General features: G+C 48.4%; 1 protein-coding gene across 5 annotated transcripts in view; it reads right to left on the reverse strand.

Annotated features, from left to right (window-relative positions):
- The window catches only part of PLXNA4 (plexin A4), a 527,428-nt gene that overhangs the window by 373,044 nt on the left and 131,859 nt on the right, over positions 1-22,525 (reverse strand). For 4 of the 5 annotated variants that reach the window (XM_032761769.2, XM_058426826.1, XM_032761771.2 and 1 more), the window contains one exon: positions 9,944-11,217. In XM_032761769.2, coding sequence (XP_032617660.1) covers positions 9,944-11,131 — 1,188 coding nt within the window. In that variant the 5' untranslated portion in view covers positions 11,132-11,217. The remainder of the gene's footprint in view (positions 1-9,943; positions 11,218-22,525) is intronic. The other variant, XM_058426822.1, reaches the window with a different exon arrangement.

Genomic DNA, 22,525 nt, shown 5'->3' on the forward strand with positions numbered 1-22,525 from the left:
CTATCCAATCCTCTGATTGCTTTACTGTAATGCCTAAACTTTCTCTTTTATGACTCCTAGCCCTCCCTGGAAGGTCTGCCTTCAGACACGTGACCTTCAGACACAGGACCCACGCTGGCCCTATGAGATTGAAGTCTCTTGAAAGCAAGCCAGAAAAGTCCTATAATAGGTGAAAGTTGACCCCTGCACCCTGGTTGTGAGCACAGGCCATGGAAACAGTGCTGGAGTGAGGGCTCATACACTCAGTTACTAACGCTTCATCCCAGAATGATTCTTTCTGTTGTCTTTTTCAATGAGATTGTAGGGAAAACGAATGTGTAAGAGAAAGAGAGGGAAAGCCAGCAAGCCACAGTCACAACAACTCAGTTAGACAAACACATCATTGCAGGGGCTTAGAGAAAAGTGTACTGGGGTTAGAAAAACAACCCAACAAATTATAGTAGTTCCCCCGATCCTTGGCTTCACTTTCCATGGTTTCAGTTACCGCAGCTTCAGATCAACCACTGCCCAAAAATAGAAGAGTAGAGCACAATAGGGGATTTTTGAGAGACAGAGGAGACAATGTTCACATAACTTTTATTATAGTATATTGTTATAACTGTTCTATTTTATGATTATATTACTGTTAATGTTTTACTGTGCCTGATTGATAAATTAAACTTTATCATAGGTATGTATGTGTATTAGTCCATTTGCTGATAGAGACATACCAGAGACTTGGAAGAAAAAATTTGATGGACTTACATTTCCACATAGCTGGGGAGGCCTCACAATCATGGCAGAAGGCAAGGAGGAGCAAGACAGGTCTTACATGGATGGCAGCAGGCAAAAAGAGACAGCGTGTGCAGGGAAGCAACCCCTTATAATATCCTCAGATCTCATAAGACGTATTCACTATCACGAAAACAGCACGGGAAAGTCCTGCCCCCATGATTCAATTACCTCCCACCAGGTCCCTCCCACAACATGTGGGACTTCACGATGAGATCTGGATGGGGACATAGCCAAATGATGACAGTATGCATGGGAAAAAACACAGTATATATGCGGTTCGGGACTACCTGCGGTTTCAGGCATCCACTGGGGGACTTGGAACGCATCTCCCAAGGATAAGTGGGGACTATCATATGGCCCCAGTTCTCAAGAACCAAGAGCTTTGCTTCTGGGCATCTCAAAAAGGAGGAGAGCAGACCAGAAAACACGATAGGAAGTCATTGTGTTTTCGGAGGTGGGGCTGGGGATTTTGATGCAAATATTCATTAAATGAGAACATTTAACTACCTATGGAATGATGAAAGCCATTTGCTAAAAGCAACACTTCTTTCAATACTCATTTTGAAGTTTCTATGTGTGTTTTGGGACCATCTGTGGCCCAAGCCCACCAGATATCTAAGTGGTCTTTCATTCATGATGAAAACAAGCTATCCTTCTAATAGGGAACTAATGTCACCAAATTGACCAGTTTTCCCTGGAGAAGGGCATTAAGCCAAGCACACATTCTGCAGGCCAGGCTGTAACCAATACTGAGCTTTAGCAGTGCACCCCTTCTAGGGGTTGCTGAGCATAGCAGCCAGAGACAAGCTTCAGCTCAGAATCCTAGGGGTTGAACCCATGACCTTCTCCTCATTAGCTTAGCTGCCAAGAGCCTCGTGTTCCTCCCTCTGAGAAGTAGACAGGGCCATGCCCTGGGAATAGTCTGGACAGGCCAGAGCTCTAGGCCAGCCTACCAAGAGAATTGGAATTCTGCAGATGGCATTATCCCTGGGGGCTGGTTTAGCAACCAACACCAGACCCATGGGAAATCCCAGGGAAGTTTCTCAGCATTGCGAATGGTAACAACCAAAACCTACTGGGGTGCCACCTCTCTCCTTTTGTACTTTAGCTCCAGAGAACCCCAGTGGCTACCTGTCAGGGGCAGATAAATCCCATGCCACCAGTCCATCAATCCCAAATCCCACTCTCCCTGCCAGAGTCTACGGCAGGCAGACTCAGCAGCCACAAGGGCTGTCACTGAAATGAGAAACACCATGATGATTAAGTTTGTGTGTTTTCTGGTGGGTGCTGGGAAGCAGTGGCCCTGCTCCCCAGGCTGAGTTATGGGGTAGGTCATTCCCTCATTAGTTGAAATAAATTTTATTAGCCCCACTCTCATGGCCATGTATCTTCCTCTCTTGCTCCTCGAGTCTGGGTGTGGGTCTGGGTAATGTTGCCTGTGTGGAGGATAAATCAGCTGAACAAATCCCATTATATTTTGGAACACTGACGGAGACACAGTAATGACACAGAGAATAGGGAAGGGAGTGGGCTGCTTCTCTCCCACTGACCCCGTTTCCTGCCCATAGGGCCACACACACTAGGGAAAATATGTAAATTGAGAGGCCAGATGGAGAAGAGCTCTCTCAGTTGTCTCTTTCTCCTTCTCTCCACTAACTTTCTTGATAAAAGAAACAAGCCTGATGTGGTGATGTGCAGTCCTTCCCTTCTACATTACAAAACCTAAGAGACATGTGAAGGTAACAGCAGCAAGCACTGGCTCAAAACATGTCTTGTCGTCCAAATGCATTCTCTTATCATTCATAACCTGTGCTATATAGAAAGGAAGGCAATTGAAGGGAGGCTGAGGTGGATGGATCACCTGTCAGGAGTTTGAAACCAGCTTGGCCAGCATGATGAAACCCTGTCTCTACTAAAAATACAAAAATTAGCCGGTCATGGTGGCGCATGCCTATAATCCCAGCTACTCGGGAGGCTGAGGCAGGAGAATTGCTTGAACCTGGGAGGCAGGGGTTGCAGTGAGCCAAGATCGTGCCATTGCACTCCAGCCTGGGCAACAAGAGTGAAACACTGTCTCAAAAGAAGAAGGAGAAGGAGAAGGAGGGGGAGGGGGAGGGGGAGGGGGAAGGGGAGGGGAAGGGGAAGGGGAAATAATAATAATAAAGGCAACTGGAGCACATCCTAGGGCCTGAGATACCAAACATCACATCTGCATTAAGCACAGCCCAAATCTCTCAAAAGCAGGTATTGGTGAAGAAAAAAAAATTCTAAGCATGAAATCACTGCAATATTATTATGCCCCTTTCTGTCCCCTTCGGTGGTTATTATAACTAAAGGAGGAGACACAGGATGATGCTATGAAGATGTTTGAGTGTCCTATGAATATAAGGGCCTGTGCGTCTATCATTATTAACATCTGTATATTTCTCTTTCCTTATGAGCTTCCGTACTCTTTATTAAAAGGATACTTTTTTATTATCTCCTTCTTGAAGATAAAATGTGTGATTCAAAGCAAAAGGGAAACTGCTTGCCCAGGGACATCTCACAAGCTGGGACTGGCTGAGACCCAAAGATCCTGACTCCCAGACCAGTAACCCGGCCAAGACGCCACCCTATGAGGACGAAAGGAATTGAAGGGAAGGCCCAGAAGTCCAGATCTGGATTGTTAAGTAGGGATGGTCTACGTGCCCATTGAACAAGAGGTCTGGCTTCGCATTTTGGCAGGGCTATCTCACACTGCATGAGGCGTGTGTGTGTGTGTGTGAGAGAGAGAAATCTCATTGTACTTGCTGCTGAGCAGAGTGTGTGGGGTGAGGGAGAACAAGTCACAGAAAGAGGGAGACAGAGAAAGGCTAAGAGAGGACCGTGCACCAAGAGTGTGAGTGAGTGAAGAAGAGGAGAGAAGCAGAGAAGCAACAGACAGACATCAATGAGGAGGACAGACATCAAGGACAGAGAGAATGGGTGTGTGCACGTGGGTGTGCTATGGGTGTGTACACCACTGTGCTTGGGCTCATGACATGCAGTCCACGTCTCAGTATTGTGAGACCACACATCTTCAACCCTAACTTTGTGCTGAGCTCTCCTGGCAGCCATCTGTATTAAAATTCAGCCTGTGTGACTCCTGGGTCCCGCCTCACTCCCTGCTGACCCGATGGCCTCCAGGGTGGGCATCCTGGGAGAGTACATCCAGCCTAGGAAGCCAGCCTCAACTTTGCTCCTGCCAAACCCAACACATCGCCCAGGGCTCAGCCACCTGTCACACAAAGCACCATGCACACTAGTCTGGGATGAGACTTTCACTGCAAACCCTGCTGGCCAAAAAGAGGGAGGTGGGTGGGCCTTTCACCTAAATACCTGAGACAGGAGCCATCTCCAAGAGAGAGTGGGAAGACTTGATTCTATAAAGATTGGGGCTGTGATATGTCAGGCACCCAGTGCTAAATAAAAAATCTGGAGTACAGGGTCATGGGCCATGAGAGGTGGGCACTCAGACCAATGTGTTAGATTTTTGATGCGTGCATTTATTGGGACGTGAGTGTGGCATGGGCCACGGTCTGTGTGGCAAGTGTAGTGGAGATGAGAGAGGAGGGATGGTGCGGGGAAGAGGAGGAGTTCCCAGTCTGGAGAGGACAAGAGCTGAGCAGAAAGAGCAAGCCTCATCTAATGCCATAAACAACAGGATACAACCCCATCGAGTCTGAGCCCTGTGCTTCCTGCTGACAGGGAAAAGAAAACACCCCAAGAAGACCTGCAGAAGCCAGGCCCCGGAGCCTGGGATGCCTGCCTGGCCATTCCGGATGCTACTTTCGTGGAGTTTCAGGATCTCAGGCGCCAGACCAACCTGAGTAACCATCCAGACTGGAACGTGAGGCCAGCCCAAGTCCAAGGGGGAGCAGCCTCTGTCTCCTGCTCAGGACTGCCATGCCTAGGAAACCAGTGAGTCAAAGGAACGGCACGTGGAAGGGGACCTCCGTCGCCACCCAGTCATGCACACAGCAGGGCAGGAAGGGGAGCTTTGGGTTAAAAAGAAACAGCTCCATCTCCTGTGTCTGTGCGGCCCTTGTGGGACTACACAGGGCTGATGGGTAAACTCCAGAGTCAGGCGGGAGCTGGGTCTAGCAATGGTTCTCAGTGAGAGGCTTCTGGAAATGTGAGAGGTTTTCTAGTCTTGTAGTGGCTGGGAACTTCCACTGGTGCTCAGCACTCTAGGGCCCCAGATCACAAATGCCCTACAATATCAGGCAGTCCCTGCACCAAGAACTGCCCACCCCAGACACCGCTAGCACACTCCTGTGAAACACCACGGGAAGAGCACCAAGCTGAGAATTAGGATACAGAACAGCTTTCAGTTTACTAATTACATGACCTTGAGTGAAACACTTGAGTTTTCTGTTCCTCCACTCCCTCAACTGCAGAGGATGCCTGCCCTTCCATTATCCTACAGTACTGTTGGGAGAAGAAAAGGTGTGAGAAAGCCCTTGTTAACCATCAGGTACCATGCAAACTCCAGTGTGTTATTTCCAGACAGCCGGGAGGTCTCTGCCCTCTGCTCCCACTACTGGGGTTTGACAGGTGTGAGTTGGTGATGCTGGATGATAGTTTCTGCTCCAAGGACCCAAATTTTCTAGTTGAAGGACACTCAGGTCAAGGCTTGACAGGGAGATTGAGAAGCTGATTTCTGCACCTCCTCCATGCCACCTTTCTCCACACCGCCTAATCAGTACTATGGCCGAGACTATCTGACTCCTATACCCATGGCTCAATCGGTTCCAAAGTCAGGGAAGATTGAAGTGGAGTGAATGACAGTCACTCCCATGACCACAGCCATTGTTCCCATCACCCGGGCCATAATGACCTGCTGGTGTGCATCTCTCTCTTCCACTGTGTGGGCTCCTGGAGAAAGATGCCATTCCACGATGCTTGGTATCCACTAAGAGGGAGTGCATTGCCAAGCCCTTTCCTAGGGCTCCGTACATGTTTCTCCATTCATTAGTTTATTTAGAGGTGCTAGTTCATTAGTGTTGGATGAGGTTGCCCCAGGAGGCTGAAGAAAGGAGAGAAGGTATAGATAACCCTATGCCTGGGGAACTCTGGGATGCCAGGTGCTTGGTCAAACCCAGCATCTTCTCCAGCCAGCTGCCCACTCCAAGTCAGGAGTGTCAGGTCCCCCCCAGAGAAGGACAGAGAGCCGTCACCTTCTCCTGCATAAGGTCCTGGCACATGACAGAGATCACAGGTGTGGGCTCCTCAGCCTTACTGTCTGTCACATGCTCTGCAGACAGGGGACCTCAGGGAGCCTGGACGGCAGCCTTCAAAAGGGGCTGGGGATAGAGAGGCACCAGGGATAAGCAACAGAAACTGAGAAATTAAATTAATGCCATTCACCACATGAGTGCCCATTAGCAAATCAGTCTCAGCTTGACCTCTAGTCTCCTGAGTCCCAAGACAAATTGGGGCCCTAACAGGCCCTCTAGGACCTCCCTCATACCCACGTCCTCATGAGATCCTTAGAGTTACTTTCAGATACTAACCCACTTGTTCTGGGAGACCTCTCTCCACCGAGGCTGGAGAAAGCCAGGACAGGGGTAAAGCATGGCTCAGAGGGTGAAGGCAGAAGCTGCTGCTCCCACCCTCCACCAACACCAGAAAGCCCCAGCTGCTTCCCCAGCCTCCACACCCGGTGCCCACTCAGGGATGTACATTTGTGACAGGCCCGTTTATGTCCACAGCAACACATTCCCACGAGGAGGCCACTCCTGGCCAACCAGCCCTCATCTCCAATGGGAGCACAGCCAGCCTTCCCTGATTCACCAGAAGTTGAGACACCGCTGAGCTCTCTGGGGGCTGCAGGTCAGCAGGTTCCACCCCCATGGCCCAAGACTTTTCCCTCTGCCTGGTCCTCAGGATTCAGCCTGCCCAGTGCTCTGTGGATGCTCCCTGGCACCAGGGGCCTTGTAGTAGGGGTTCTTCTTACCATTCCTTCCTATCCTCCGAATGAACACAGCCAAAGCAGGTGCTGGGACCTTGTGAAGGAGGCAGGTGGCCCAGGAGTTATGCGGATCCCAGCTCTGAGTTCTGGAGGTGTGAGTTCAGGGGGAAGAATGTGGGTCTCAGGAAGTGGAAACGGCTAGAAAAGCCTGAAGAACTCCATGGGAAGAGCATTCTAACTTAGAGAGCTGGTACAGCCTGGAGCACTGTCGACATTCATTGCTAGTCAAATCCCTTCTTCAAGCTTTTAGAGCTGTAGCTATGATAAAACCCACAGGGGACCCCTTACCCTACAAAACACAGTCCTAAAAGCCAACCTCCTGGGCCTTGCCCTGCCCTCTGCCATCTTCCTACAACAGAAACACCACAGGACAAAGGTCATCTGGGACTGAGTTCTCACTTCACAGGGCTTCCGGGAGTGTCAGACTCCATGACAAGAGAGAACTCCAGAGTTCATCTTGTTCATCCTCCACCTCTAGGCAGGAAGGGAACAAGAAAACCAACCCAACAGCCTTGTAAATGGGTTGAGGAAGAGCTGAGTTTGCAAATGGTGCCATCGGGGCAACACAGAGCCTGGCCTGGCCGATGTCGCATGAAACACATGTGGTCTGAGCCAACTCCAGATGAATCGTAACAGGAGGGTGGGAGCAAAGGAACTCAGGTATCTGCCAAATCAAAGGAAACTGATACTGTGCATTAAACGCCAGCCTGGCCTTTTTCAGACTGGCTGGAGAGACAGCCCCAGCCCAGTGCAGAGTTTCTGGCCTCCTCCTTTCTACTCTTGGCCCTGAACTTGCCTGTAACTTGAAAGGGCTAATTAAAGCCAAAAGAAAAATCAAAAGCTTGTTATCTGGCTCCATTACTCCCCGTCCCGGCATTAGCCTGTCTTGCAAAGCTGTTTTCCCTCTGTTCTCTCTAAGGCTACCACACGGTGTTAGGACCTGCAGCTCTGCAGACTTCCATGATGAACTTGGCTTTTTGTATTGTGGCAGGAAGCAAGGGCAGCACGAACACTTGCCCACGAGCAGCCAGACGGACCCCTGCAGCTGACTTTTCTCCCAAGAGCATCGCCCAAAAAGTCAGGGTTTTAAGTAAGTTTTCTACAGGAAACTGTCAGAGATTGCCAACCCCTCTGGTCTCAAAAGAACTAGTTGTAGTTTAGTAAGTGCACAGCATAAACTTGCCATCTTCTGACATAGGCCTGCATATGTGTGCATGCTCATGGGGAATTTATTACATGTATGCATGTGTGGGTGTCCTGCAGGCAAGGGGGATTCTCTTCAATTGCTAGCTCTGTTACTCACTCCTAAGATGTGTGACCTTGGGCAATTCATTCACCTTGCTGAGTCTTAAGGTGCTCAATGCAAAATGAAGTTTTAGGCCAAGGCTCTCAAAAGGCCTTCTCAACACCAACAATCTAATACATCTCACCACAGACCCATGTTTGAGTGTCTAATAGACATGTCCAGCACAGCCTCTGTCATTAGCTGCCTTCGTTTGGGAGCAGCCCATACCCCCGCAAGTTCATAGCCCTGTCTCATGGACTCTCTTAAGTGGCTCCACTACTGCCCCAAACAAAGGGCTCCAGGAGGCATTCCCAAAGGTTAAGTCACCTGCTAGGAAGGCTCAGTAGATACAGTGGAGTCCCCTCCATTCTCTGGTCTGGCTCTGATTTGTCAACTTTTTGCTTCCCTGCTTGGTCCATAGCACCTCTCCCATTTCCTTTGTGACATCAGGGAACTCCTGGCTTTTCAAGATCTCCAAGAAGAGATGACATCTCTTAGTTTCAGCCGGCCCAGTGCCTGGAAGACTTGACAGTGGAAAACAGCTTAAGCCTAATGCCAGGGCACCATCTTTCTCCTCCCTCTTCCCTATCTCCAACCCAAATACCAAAGACTAGAGTGATGGCCTCTCCACACTCTGGCTGGGGAGGGTGCCAGTCCCCACTGAGATCTGCCTGGCACATAGTTATACTTTATGAAAGGAAATTTACACTTCTTTAAACAACCAAAATACATTTCCTAATATGGAACTCCATCAAAGTTTAAGGAGTCAAGAATCACATCAGTATGGATGAGTACTTCTGTCCGATGGATACATTTTCATTTCTTCTTCTCCCCAAATTAAAATTATAGAATTGATGTTCTCAAACTAGGTTCATAATCTTTAAAATGCACAGTTATAAAAGGAAAAGCACAAGAACACAGAAGATGCTGATAGCTGAGCCTTCCAAGTCACCCAAAGAATAATTGTGAAAAAACACGACCATTGTGAAGAGGAACAGTCAAGCCACAAGAAGGTGGATGGTTTTCATGGTGGGGTACACGTGAGCTAGGCTGCGACAGGCAGGAGTCTGTGTCCCCCGCTTCACCTGGGGTCACCCAGCAAGGCCATACCCACCAGCCATGTGAAGACCCCTAAGCCAACCCTTCTCCTGCTCTCCCTCTGGCTCCCCGCAGCTCACCCATCATCCCATGCTGCTCTCGGGCTGCTTCCTGACTTTCTCACATGTCCCTTCCAAGGCACTGTGCACACAGAAGGTGCTCAATAAACACGATTTGTCCCTTCCCATCCCTTTTCTAAGTTAGCTTTGCTTTCTCTATGTGTTCACTGCACTCTTACCTGACTGTGCTCTCATTTTAGCATTTCCTAAAGACATACAAAGGGCTAAAAACACACCTCTCCTGAAATTCTATATCTACCCCAAATGTAGGATGACTCCTCACATTCTCCTCTCCCTCTACCCTATGGTTTTATTCTAAGCTCCCAGGAAAGTTATTTGCAGGCTTGGTGAGTACAAAGGGTGTGTATGCGTCTTGCACTACAGCATACTGTGATCTAGACTCCAGCCATGCCCAGTCCCTATGACATCCATTTGACAAAATTCCTACCTATTTCCAGCACTCCCCGTCATAACCAGTGAGCCAATATGGGGCAGAGAAAAGTACTCTGATGGGAATTTATGTTTCAGCTCCTACTCTGACTCTTATACATTCAATGTCATAGTTGCAGGATATTTAGTAACACTCTGGGTCCAATGAGACTCAGAGATGGGATGGGATATACTCGCTTCATCTGCAAAAGGGGAAGGATGATACACACCCCATGGGGGCTACAAGGCTGGGGTTCTCATCCTACACTCCTGACCATCCCAGCCCGCAGCCCTCCCTGGACTCACCGCACTGCTGCAGGGGATGTCCTTCACCTTGAGCCAGGCCAGGTCCAGCGTGCCCTCGCCCCGGTAACAAGACTGCAGCCGCTCCTTAATGCGGTCATTGATCTGCTTCAAGATGAAGATGCACAGGGCCGACTCATCCAGGGATTTCATTTTCCGCTTCTGGCCCTTGGAAAAGACGGTGAAGAGCAGGTCATCATCTGGATGGACTCCAAGGGTCCTGCCAAGCATGGCCCCCGCTTTGGACAGATAGGCAGCCTGCAGCAGGCGGTACTCCACCCCACTGCGCTCACAGCCAATGGGCACCTCTACATAGGAGTTGAAGGCTGTGTCCTCCTTGCAAAGCCTTACGAGCTTGGATGTGTACACCTGCTCCTTGGTGGTGGAGCCTGGTGGAGACACCATCTCAGGTTGGAGGGTCAAAAAGTAGACAAAATTGCCACTGCTAAAACCATAGACATAGTAGATATCAAAATCAGGGATGATGGTGAAGGTGTCCGAAGGGATCTTAATCATCGAGGCCACAAACTCATCATGGAAGACGTACGCGAACATGCCATCCGCCTCAGAGTTCTTGGTCAGTTTCCTGCTGGAGATGGTGGGAAAATACTCGGGCTTCCCATCCACTGCCGTGGCAATGAACAGCTTGTCATCCAGGTTGCTGTAGGAGACGATCACTCCAAAGACCGAGCCGCTCTCGTTGACACCTGACAGATAGTGCTCCTTCTTATGATAAGGCTCCCCCAGCTTGAAGAGGTCCTCCAGCCTCAGCAGCTTGCAGATGCCTTGGTACAGGCTCCCACAGGCAATCAGCCTGTTCTCCTTGTAGTCTATGAGGAGCATCTTGTTGACATTGTTGGTGGTGGTCAGGGGCTCATTACAGGTCTGGACGATGCGGGGTGGGTAACACTTGGGGTTGTCCTCGTCCGGCCCTGTCTCATGCGTCACCAAGACCTTCAGGTCACTGGAGAGCTTGTAAATCCGATTGACAGCCCCCAAGTAAATGTGTCCTGTCCTTTCATCCACCACCAGGTGATTGAAACCCTCGGCGGGCTCCCCTCGGAATGTGACAAATGACCGCTGCTTCTGGGACAGCGGGGCTGGCTGCCGGGTGAGCAGAGTGGAGGAGCCCATGCCCACCATGAGGAGGTGGGAGAGCAGGCAGGTCCAGTTCCAGGGCATGGCTTTCATGGCAGAGGCGGGTCCCAGCAGCACAGCAGCACTCAGGCACCGTCGTCCCCTTCGAGGGCCAGGACTCAGCAATGCAGTCTCCCCTACTGGAGAAAGGGAAGACTATGAGCTGGATAACAACGCCAGTGACTTCATTTCACCCCACAGCTTGTCTGCCTGGACTTTCAAAATGTTCTGAACACACTGAGCAGAACTGCACTGGCAGGGGGTGCTGGAGGCTGACTGAGTCAACCCCCACCACAGGCATGTGACACAGTCAGAGCCGGGTGGCAGCGGCCCCAGGAGGACACATCAGTAATGATAATGGTGGTGATGATAATGACATGATAATAATAGCAGTGATGATGATGATGATAATGATCAACAGCCATTATCTACTGAGTGCCTGAATTTGTGTCAGACACTGTCCAGCACTGTCACCCGGGTCAGGTGCCACCAGCAGGCAGCATCCACAAACACTGGCTGGAGGAGAAGAGGGAGGGAGGGAGGGAGGAAGGGCAGGAGGCGGGGCTGCCTGCACTGGCTGCAAGCTTTGTCCGGTGTTCCCCACAGTAGGCCTCTGCACACAGTTTCTCCATCTCCAGGCTCTGTGAACCACCTCCTGCTGGACCCCATCTGGCCGTAGAGGTGGTAACAGGGACCTCACTATTACTATCCCCCCATACTACATCACCCCTTAAAGAGCCACACTTTTATGAATAGCCCCTTTATTAACCTTTTCTCAAAGGACCAAATTTGTGTGTGCTGTCTATTACCTGCTGGCACCCTGACTGGTAGACCTCCGAAGTACATCCTATTGTAGCCACATTTTATAGCTAAGGAAAGCAAGCTTAGGGGAGTCATGTAACTTGCACAGCTATAAGTGGTAGAGGTAGCTCCAAATATGAGTAGTGTAAATGTGTGCAGGTTCACAATCTTAACTGCTAAAGCATCTCAGTTCACCCCAGCCTTGCACAGGTGGGGCTGTACCGTGGTCCCTGTCCCATGCAGCAGAAGAGTTAAGGTTGATCCCTTCTTGGGGGCTGTCCATTACAGCCACTGCCTGCATTTCTCTGTGTCTGTACCTACTACTGCAGGAGAAACGTTCCTCTATGGCTCCTCTGCTGGATGAAGAGGTCAAATTAAAAACCCACATCCTCAATCTCTTCACACTGCAGCGGCGACCAGGTCCTCTGGGTTTGCTGCCCAACCCTGAGCCCTAATGTCATTTTAACATGGCAGATCTTGGCTTCCTCCCCTAGCAGGACCTCCTCTGAGAGGTTTTCATTAAAGGGAGAGAAAAAATGCTTTAAGAAGCGGTCAAGCAAATAAATAAACAAATAAATACAAAACTCCCCGAGGAACAAGATCACCTCCCAACCTGAGGGTCTCTTTCTATTCAAGATGCTTCCTGCGTGTGTTCCCATTGGACGGCTTTATGTTTCTTCCAGTTTGGGAGAATTCAGGGCAGGAATTGCCAACATTCTATCTGGGGGCATCTCAGCTCTGTGGAATTTTTCTCATTCACTCCCAAACACCTCAAAAGTGGAGATTGAGAAGAGGTAGATTACTAAGCAATAGAAAATTCCCCAGCAGGGAGCAAACACTAGGTTAGATGGAAACCAAGAGAAGAAGGAAGAAAACCAAATAAAGACTTTGCACTGACAGCCAGCATCCTAATGAAAAGCACAGGTCTTCTCCAGTCAATATCAGAGGAGGAAGACTGGTTAGTGGAACACACCACAACCAAGAGCAGTGCTGCAAGCCAAGGGCCTTCATTCATTCACCCATGTGGCAAATGTTTGCTCAGAACACACATAAAATGTGCAAGATGCTGTGGGGCCCAAGGATCGGATCCTCAAAGAACGCGTAGTCAAATCAGGCCGATACCACCAGAACCTGAACTGATGCGCATGACGAAAAGTCACATGGCATACAAAAGAGTGCTTTGAAAGTTCCTAGGAGGAGGAAGACTTCTAACTTGGGGTGAGAGAGGGCAAGAAGCAGGCTGCAGGAGGCCTTGGGGAGGGCATGGAATTTGGGCTGAGCTGTGAACTTCGAGAAGACAGGCAGAGCACGAAGGGAAAGGCCTTCTAGGGGAGAAGCATGGGCATATCACATGAGGGTGTGTAAAACGAAGAGTACGTCTGGAGAACATAGTCCGTGAATGGATCAGGTGGCAGATGAGGCTGAAAAGAGAGAGCTTCAGCCTTACCAGGATGTCACTGGGAAGTTGAGACTGAAATGCACAGTGTTGAAGACAGAAATGACATGGTAGAGGAAAAGAGCAAAGGCCCCCAGAGAGGAGCCTCTCCCTTTCCATTTAGCCTTAGCCTTTGCAGAAGGAGAGTTTGGAGCTGAGGTTCTGTGAACTCCACAGGGCAGGGCTGGGTCTGTGTTGCTCATTAACACATTCACAGCTGGACATATAGAGGAGGCTCAACAACTGTTTCTTGACTGGCAGAAAGAAGGGCTGGAAGCATAGAGGAATATCAGTATCTGTGGAGCATTCACTGCACCCCAGAGCCCATGCAAATACTTTCACGTAGCTTGGCTCACATAATCCTCACCACTGTTCCCTGGGGTCAGAATTGTCTTATTCCTATTTCAGGTGAGGAAACTTCAGCTCTGCAAGGACGCTGGTTAAGATGTAGCAGAACTGGGTTTGAAGTCCAGGTTTCAATCACTGCAAAATTCATACTTTTCTAGAAATGCACAATTCCAGAGCCCAGAAGATAGAGCAATTAGAAGCCCTTGTTAACTCTTGTAAGCCCCAAACAGAAATCCTGGGATATCACCTAGCAGTATCAGGAGAAAAACAAAGTCCTCTCTGACCTTCAGGGCCTAAGCTGGTAGATAACACCAATCAGGTGAGTTCTGTGGTTTACCTCTGAAAGTATTAATGACTGTAAAGCAGCAGCTGCACAGAGCCTTTGCCCAGCACAGTTAAGTGCTTAGGAAATGACAGTTGCTGTCATTGTTATCGTTAGCAAGATTAAAATAGGATTAGAAAGATTAGGATTATGATAATGAGATGGTACCTGGTGGTACATCTCAAGATGAGTGATGAAGAGTCAAGATGGTTCACCTTGAATTGCTTATGCAAATTCAAATATCAAAGAAGAATCTATAAGTTTTTCATCTGAAAGAGATAATCCAGTTTAGTGATTCCCAATCCCTGATTTTAGAGACAAGGAAGTTGAAATCCAAGAGGTCAGATGGAACTGCAAGAGGTCACACATTGAGTTGAAAACAGTGTAAGATTGGGTCTCACACTGTCAACCCCATGCTCTTTCCACCACCCCGGCCTCTCTTGTGACTTTATGTGAACTCACTCCAGCAGCTGCTTCCAGCCTTTGTCTGAAAGAGACTGCTCTTTGGGCACCATATGCTCTGCTGGCTAACAGGGCTCTCAAAACATCTCTGCCAACAACCAAATTCCAGCAGGGCTGATAATCCCCCTTCCAGACAGGCAGGTGCAGGTCGGGGCTCAGCCACCAACTTTTCTGAGGAGGGAACTTTGCACAGTCTCTGTATCACAACCTGCCATATGCTAGGGAAAGTGTGCCTACCCCACGACCTGCCTTACTGTACACACACATGGACCCATGGCCAATCAACAGCTCTCTAGTCTGCAAGAGGCGAGATGAAGAATCCTATAATTATGAATTTACTGAGCAGAAGGGTGTCATGGCTCATTCTGTATCTTCTATTAGGCACTGAAAGGAGACACAGTTATGCATCTCAAACACTTATCACCCTCATCTGGGGACGGTGAGATTACTATACCCAGAGATGAGGGGGGCCTACAGAAACAATAACGTGTACTGGGAATAACCAGCCTTTCATTTTACACACCAAGAAAGGGACTGATTAGAAAACCAATAAGAGAAATGGAAGAGAAAAGGGGAAAATAAGGATGTGAGCTCCAGCTTGCCTCACCAAAGACCCCACGAGGAACCACCACAGAGGTGACACCCCGTCCAGCTTCGGACCCACAGATATGCAGAGCCACCAGCCCCGTCTCCCTGAGCTGTCTAAGGATGCTCCAATCTGGCAAAGCAAGAGTTTCCAGGGGGGTTTCCTTTCCAGGATGTCAATTCTTGTAAGCGGTAATCCCAACCTAGGAAACCCCCACCCCAATTTCAGAGCCTACCCACCATTTCGCTCTCAAGTCACCATTTAGCTAGTTTCAAAACCAAGTATTGGAAATTACATTCAGCCCAACTCTGATTCTTAAAGGCAAGTAATGGGACCAAATAACCTTCACAATTGCCCCGAAGGATTCACCGAACTACGTAGAGTGGGTAAGAAGGCAGAACTGAAAGACCCCCAAACCCAACCCAAACACGCTATAGTTTTCCCTTCTTTGAAATCAGATTTTAATTTTGAGTAGTCTCGGGGGAGATGGGCCTCATTTATAGAAGCTGATCATCATTTTGATTAAAGAAATTGGGGCTGTCTTTGTTTTAGGCATCAAGTTTCAAAGAACTGAAACTAATTTTCATGAAATAGCTCCATCCTCTCAGATTCCTGAGTGGTAGAGAGGAAAGTTATTATAGAGTCATTCAAAATAGCAATTACCCTGTGAAATTACTTTAGAGTTTACGAAGTGTTTTCATGGATATTACCTTGTTCTGAATATCTTGTTCATGACAACCCTGTTAGGTAGATGAGGTATTTATAAGTATGCCCTCTTTATAGATAAGGAAACCGAGGCATGAACAGGTACAGGTCTTGGCTGAGGTCACACACAGTCACGTTGGGCATTGGAGAGCTGAGCTCTTCAGGCCTCACTCAGTTATTCACAATATATTCCCCGGCCCCTTGGACAGAGTTCTGGTCCTCAGACCTTTTGCTATGGGGTAATAGGATTCTCAGAAAATGTGCCCTAGGATGGCATTTCAAAATTCATGTCACAACACACCATGAATTAGGTGAGTCACAGGTGTTTTTTGTTTTTGTTTTTGTTTTTGTTTTGTTTTGTTTTGTTTTTGAGGTGGAGTCACCCTCTGTCGCCCAGGCTAGAGTGCAGTGGCACAATCTAGGCTCCCTGCAACTTCTGCCTCCCAGGGGCTCAAGTGATTCTCCTGCCTCAGCCTCCCAAGTAGCTGGGATTACAGGTGCCCACCACCATGCCTGGCTAATTTTTGTACTTTTAGTAGAGATGGGGTTTCACCATGTTGGGTCAGGCTGGTCTTGAAGTCCTGACCTCAACTGATCTCCCTGCCTCGGCCTCCCAAAGTGCTGGGATTATGGGCATGAGCCACCATACCTGGCCAGGTACTCTTCTTAATGAAATAAAATAGAAGGGAAAATACTAGTATGTCACATAGAAAAGATAAGCACTGTTTGGTGAGACTTTTTTTTTTTTTTTGAGACACAGTCTCCCTCTGTTGCCCAGGCTAGAGTGCAGTGGCACGATCTCAGCTCACTGCAAGCTCCACCTCCCAGTTTCACACCATTCTCCTGCCTCAGCCTCCCCAGTAGCTGGGACTGCAGGTGCCTGCCACCATGCTCGGCTAATTTTTTGTATTTTTAGTAGAGACGGGGTTTCACCATGTTAGCCAGGATGGTCTCGATCTCCTGACCTCGTGGTCCGCCTGCCTCGGCCTCCCAAAGTGCTAGGATTACAGGCGTGAGCCACTGCACCTGGCCGGTGAGACTTTCGTTTTACCCACTATATAGCAAACTACATATTGAGTGTGATGTAAATATGTGTGATGTAACTGGGTCCCTAGGATGGTTAATTTTATTTGTCAACTTGGCTGGGCCACGATGCCCAGATAGTTGGTCAAACATTATTCTGGAAGTTTCTGGGAGGGTGTCTTGGGATAAGAGTGGACTTTGAGTAAAGCAGACTGCCCTCTATAATGTGGGTGGGCCTCATCCAATCAGTTGAAGGTCATGAATAGAACAAAAGACTGGCCTTCTCTGAGCAAGAGGGAACTCTACCAGCAGATGGCCTTTGGACTTGGGTACAACACTGGCTCTTCTCTAAGTCTCCCATATACAGGCCTACCCTACAGATTTTGAACTTGGTGTCTCCAAAATTGTGTGAGCCAATTCCTTAAATCAATCTGTCTCTACGCACACACACAAACACACACACACACACACACACACACATCCTCTTGGTTCTATTTTCTTTGAAGAAGCCCAACTAATATAGTCATGGTCAAAAAAATTTGAAACACACTTTCAGAGACGGTGCATACCTGTTGTTTTTGCTGTCATTCATTTATCCTCTGGGCATCTGTGCCTTTGCCCAAACACTTCTGCTGGAATTGACTCCACCTCTGGTTCAAAGCCTGAGCCACTCAGCACAGAACACGGGTGCGCAGGGTGTAGTGATTGGCTCAGGAATGAGAAACTGGTTAAATCAGGTCTCTGACAAGCAACAGGCTTTGGATAGGGATACTGGGGGAGAAAGTTCTAGCTCTTCCACCAGATGTGACCTTGGAGAGGCAAGGGCCTAAGAACCGCTGGTGCCATCTTGTAATCACAGGGGTGGGAGCAGGGGACAGGAGGCTGGAAGAATGAAGCCAAAGTACTGAGAAGAGCAGAACTAAGCCAAAGGATAGAGAGTACTGGGTCCCAGGCCTGGCAACATCCTATAAATGTCTCCATTGTGTCCACTGAAGCCAGCTCTATGCCTGTACTTTCCAGTTATGTGAGTCAAAAAAAAAAAATTCCTCTTTTGCAGAAGCCAGTTTGGGTTCTGTTTTCTGGCACTTGCTGATGGAAGAATCCTAACCCATACACAGAAAAATCCCAAAGAGTACAGTGTCTCCCACCACAACCTCTCTAATAGACTATTATTCCACGGGATCAAGTGAGCAAGCCAAACACATCTGTGCCTTCCACTGCCCACAGAGATAAACTATGGTTTTACAGACAGCAAGGCATATTCCCAGGTGATGTTCAAATATGTGTGCATATCTATGTACCAACTTTCAGAAGCAAACACAACACTTCCCTGTCTGCTGAGCATTTGCCGTAGGAGCTGCACCAGCAGAGCTCTTGGGAAGTCTTCACCAATTCATGCTTCCGGGCCCTGAGTTAGACTCATTGTTCAAATGAAACCTTCTCTGATCAAGCCACTGGTCTAAGATGCCCCTACTATATATTAGTGCAGGAACCAGTGCCATCAGAGTCTCACATTTTACAAACTCTGTTGTATTTGTCCATTGATGCTGTCTCCTAGTCTAAAAATATGAGCTCCTCGAGGACAAGGATTATATATTGCCCCTCTTTTCTCTAGTTCCAAGCTCAGAGCCTGAAACACAGTAGGTGTATAATAGATGTTTGGAAACACATGAATGAACGAATGCATGCATGCATGCATGCTCCATAGCAGAGTATATGAGATGGCAGTGGGTATCATGTATGGCTAAAATACAAAGTAAATCTTGGTGGTTCAAGTAAATCTTTGAGCCTGTCAATTCAAACAGGGACCAACCTAAAAAACCGGTTGTACCCTGTTCTAAACAAAGGCTTATAAATATTTAAAATACTCCATTGTGTCCTTTTATTTATTTATTTATGTATTTATTATTTATTTATTTGTATTTAAAGGTAAAGCTCTTTTTTTCTTATTTTTATTAGGACATGAGTTCAAATGCATCAGAGAAACTACATCTTTCGTATATGATTTACGGAGATCAACCGGTCCACCAGCTGGAATATCATAAAAAGTTGTCTTGTGTTAGCAAATTGGACTTTGAGAACCACTATCCTATGCAGCAAAGGAAATCAGTATGGACCTGGTTGAATAGAAGAAGCTGAGCCTGAAAATAAAATTGCAGCATGGAAAACAGACAACAGAAAACAGCCACAATGCAGGAGATGCCAGTTGCTAGAAGTCAGCATGCACTCCTGTATTCAGCCAACAACTATTGATGGAGCACATACCACATGAGGAGTTCTGGACTGGGTGCAAAGGATAGATACATTCCAGAGCAAAAAACAGTGTCCCTGCCAGGAGCAGTGACTCATGCCTTAATCCCAGCACTTTGGGAGGCTGAGGCAGGCAGATCACTTGAGGTCAGGAGTTTGAGACCAGCATAGCCAATATAGTGAAACCCTGTCTCTACTAAAAAAAAATTAGCTGGGCATGGTGGCACATGCCTGTAGTCCCAGCTACTCAAGTATCACTTGAGCTCAGGAGGCAGAGGTTGCAGCTGTGAGCCGAGATCGTGCCACTGCACTCCAACCTGGGTGACAGAACAAGACTCTATTTCAAACAAACAAACAAACAAACAAAAAACAAACAAACAAAATCAGTGTCCCTGCTCTCCAGGGGCTGAGGGTCTTCTAGAGGCCCCTCTAGCTGTCCCACTGGCAAGCTCTGCAGATCCTCCCCTTCCCAGCCTCTATTAGAAACCCAGAACTTCCTACAACACTGTACAACAGGTCATTTCATCCCAATTGTGCAGGTGGATTGGGAACAGGAAGCTAACTTTTCTTTTTTTTTTTTTTTTTTTTTTGAGACAGAGTCTCGCTGTCGCCCAGGCTGGAGTGCAATGGTGCGATCTCGGCTCACTGCAGGCTCTGCCCCCCGGGGTTCACGCCATTCTCCTGCCTCAGCCTCCCGAGTAGCTGGTGCTACTACAGGCGCCCACCACCTCACCCAGCTAATTTTTTGTATTTGTAGTAGAGACAGGGTTTCACTGTTTTAGCCAGGATGGTCTCGATCTCCTGACCTCGTGATCCGCCTGCCTCGGCCTCCCAAAGTGCTGGGATTACAGGCGTGAGCCACCGTGCCCGGCCAGGAAGCTAACTTTTCACAAATAACATGGGCTTCCCTATGCGTGAGGCTGCTGGTATGAAGTCAGTGAGAGGCGGCCACCAGTGATGGATGATATTTCCCAGCCTCTCCATTTCTACACAGTATCCAGGTGTGACTGTGTGAATAGCAAGGTCATGGTGACATTTCCACGCCAAAGCAGGGAAGAAATAAGTGTGTCTTCTCTATAGTTTCTTTCACCACCCAGCTGGATAAAGAAGACCCTGAAGCCCTATAGGATGGTGGAGCCTCAAGATGTAAGATTCGTGCACCAACCAGGAACATTAGACAAGAAAGAAATCTTTACTGTGATAATACTGAAACTGTGGATTTGTGTGTGACAACAGTTAACCTCACCCTAACTCACAGGCAGAAACACAGCAAGCTCACTGCATCTCAGAGCTGGGATTCAAACCTAATGCTGGGGGGCTCCAGGTCTCTGTTCTTTGTGGTACATCAGGCTCTGGCCCTAGGAAGAGTTCTCTTTAGATGTCAGCAGCCCCCTCCCTTGTTTCCAAAGCCAGATTGCAAGTGGCTAAGCCCAGAGAGAGGAGACGGCCAAGCTAACATATACAGGATAGAGAAATCTTCCTGCTCAATGGCCATTTCCAAGTTTGGGGCCCAGGGAGGCTTAAGTGTGTGTGCAGCTGAGGGCAGTGAGGGAGTTGGGGAGCAGCAAGAGGCCTCATTCCCATTTCATCTAAGAAACTTCAAACACTTCATTGATCCATGCAAACAAAATGGACACATGCTATTTGTAGATTTCTACTCCAATTTGTAACCCGTGCATTCAAAATAGCATCTTCAGTAAGATCGGTATTTTTTCATGTCTGCATTTTTTTTACTTTAAACTCTTGGTTTCTAGAAGTGGGAGCCATGAATTATTTTACATCTTTCCATGGAGAATTCTATTTACACCCATCTAGGGCCCAATCATGCAGCTCGCTACAGTCTGGGGCCTGTGACAGACAACTGACCCCATGTACTTGGCCACCTCACTGCAGCTCCATCTGTCCCAGCCTTCAATGTCCCCCTGCCCCTTGTTGCTGGCTATCTCAGAAATGCGTGTCTCATTCATCAAAGGAAAGAGCCAGAGGGTAGGGTTGACACAGCAAAACCCATCACTATCACTAGAGGGAAAAGTCAAGTCAAAGCAACTGTCTTCCCAAGAGACGGTCACTTCTGGCTTTCGGCAGTCTCAGTGTGGGTGGGGCCTCATGGGGTCAGCTCAGCCACAACCCAGCCTTAATCCAGGAAGCAGCAGTCCAGCAGGGGCCATGGGAGCCCTCTTTCCAGTGTGCTTCCCTCTGCCTCTGCTTCTCTTCTGAGAGATGGGAACTGTGAAATTGATGACTGGTGGGAGGGCTGGAGAAAAGTATAAAAGATGGGGAAGAGGGAGCGATGGAGGGCCAGGCACTGATGTAGAGTCTTGGCGCCGCCAGGCAACCAGCCTGGTCCCAGGGAAATCCAGCACCAAGCTCAGCTACACAGGGCTTCCTTCATCCTTACTTCCTAGTTTATTAAAAGGGGCTGAGGAGTTTCCAGTTTTTGTTCTGTTTTTTCCCCATCTTTGTGGTTTTATCTACTTTTGGTCTTTGATGATGGTGATGTACAGATGGGTTTTTGGTGTGGATGTCCTTTCTGTTTGTTAGTTTTCCTTCTACCAGACAGGACCCTCAGCTGCAGGTCTGTTGGAGTTTACTAGAGGTCGTGTCCTTTGTAGGGACATGGATGAAACTGGAAAACATCATTCTCAGTAAACTATCGCAAGGACAAAAAACCAAACACTGCATGTTCTCACTCATAGGTGGGAATTGAACAATGAGAACTCATGGACACAGGAAGGGGAACATCACACTCCGGGGACTGTTGTGGGGTGGGGGGAGGGGGGAGGGACAGCATTAGGAGATACACCTAATGCTAAATGACGAGTTAATGGGTGCAGGAAATCAACATGGCACATGGATACATATGTAACAAACCTGCACATTGTGCACATGTACCCTAAAACCCTAAAGTATAAAAAAAAAAAAAATTATGGAAGAAAAAAAAAAAAAAAAAAAGGGCTGAGGAGAAGTGATTACCATGGACAGAGCCTTTGGACCCAGCCTGGAAGAAGCCTCTGCAGGAGGCTGAGCCTGTGAGCCTCTCCATCCAGAGATCAGGTCCCAGCTGGACCTCTGAGGCGTTTATACATGGTTTCCACACCCTCCTTCCTTTCCCTCCCCCAGGCCTCCTTGTCCTTGGCCTGGAGGGTGTTCCCTCAGGGTACAAAACCACCTCTCCCTGGCCAAGTCTGCCACTCCCAGCAGAGTGGAGCAGGAGCTCCAGCCGAGGCCCAGGCAGCCCCCTGTGAAACTCTCCATTACCACGTGGAGATCGCCTTGAGATTCCAGGCACTGTGCCTTGGGGCGGGGGAGTCGCTAGGCAATGGCTTTCTTTACTCCAAGTGTGGCAGCGAGGCTTTAAAAACACAGCACTCTCAATAGGATCCTGGCTTGGGGAGGATAGAATCCTAAACTTCTTTCCAGCATCTCACTTAAAGAAACAGGCCAGCCAGGAATTTGGAGTCAGATGCCCCAGCTGGAGTTGGTGTCAAGACCTGCTCTGCAAAATGGCACAGCCTG

Source organism: Hylobates moloch, unplaced genomic scaffold (assembly GCF_009828535.3).
Source record: "Hylobates moloch isolate HMO894 unplaced genomic scaffold, HMol_V3 SCAFFOLD_1, whole genome shotgun sequence".
Taxonomy (NCBI): Eukaryota; Metazoa; Chordata; class Mammalia; order Primates; family Hylobatidae; genus Hylobates; species Hylobates moloch.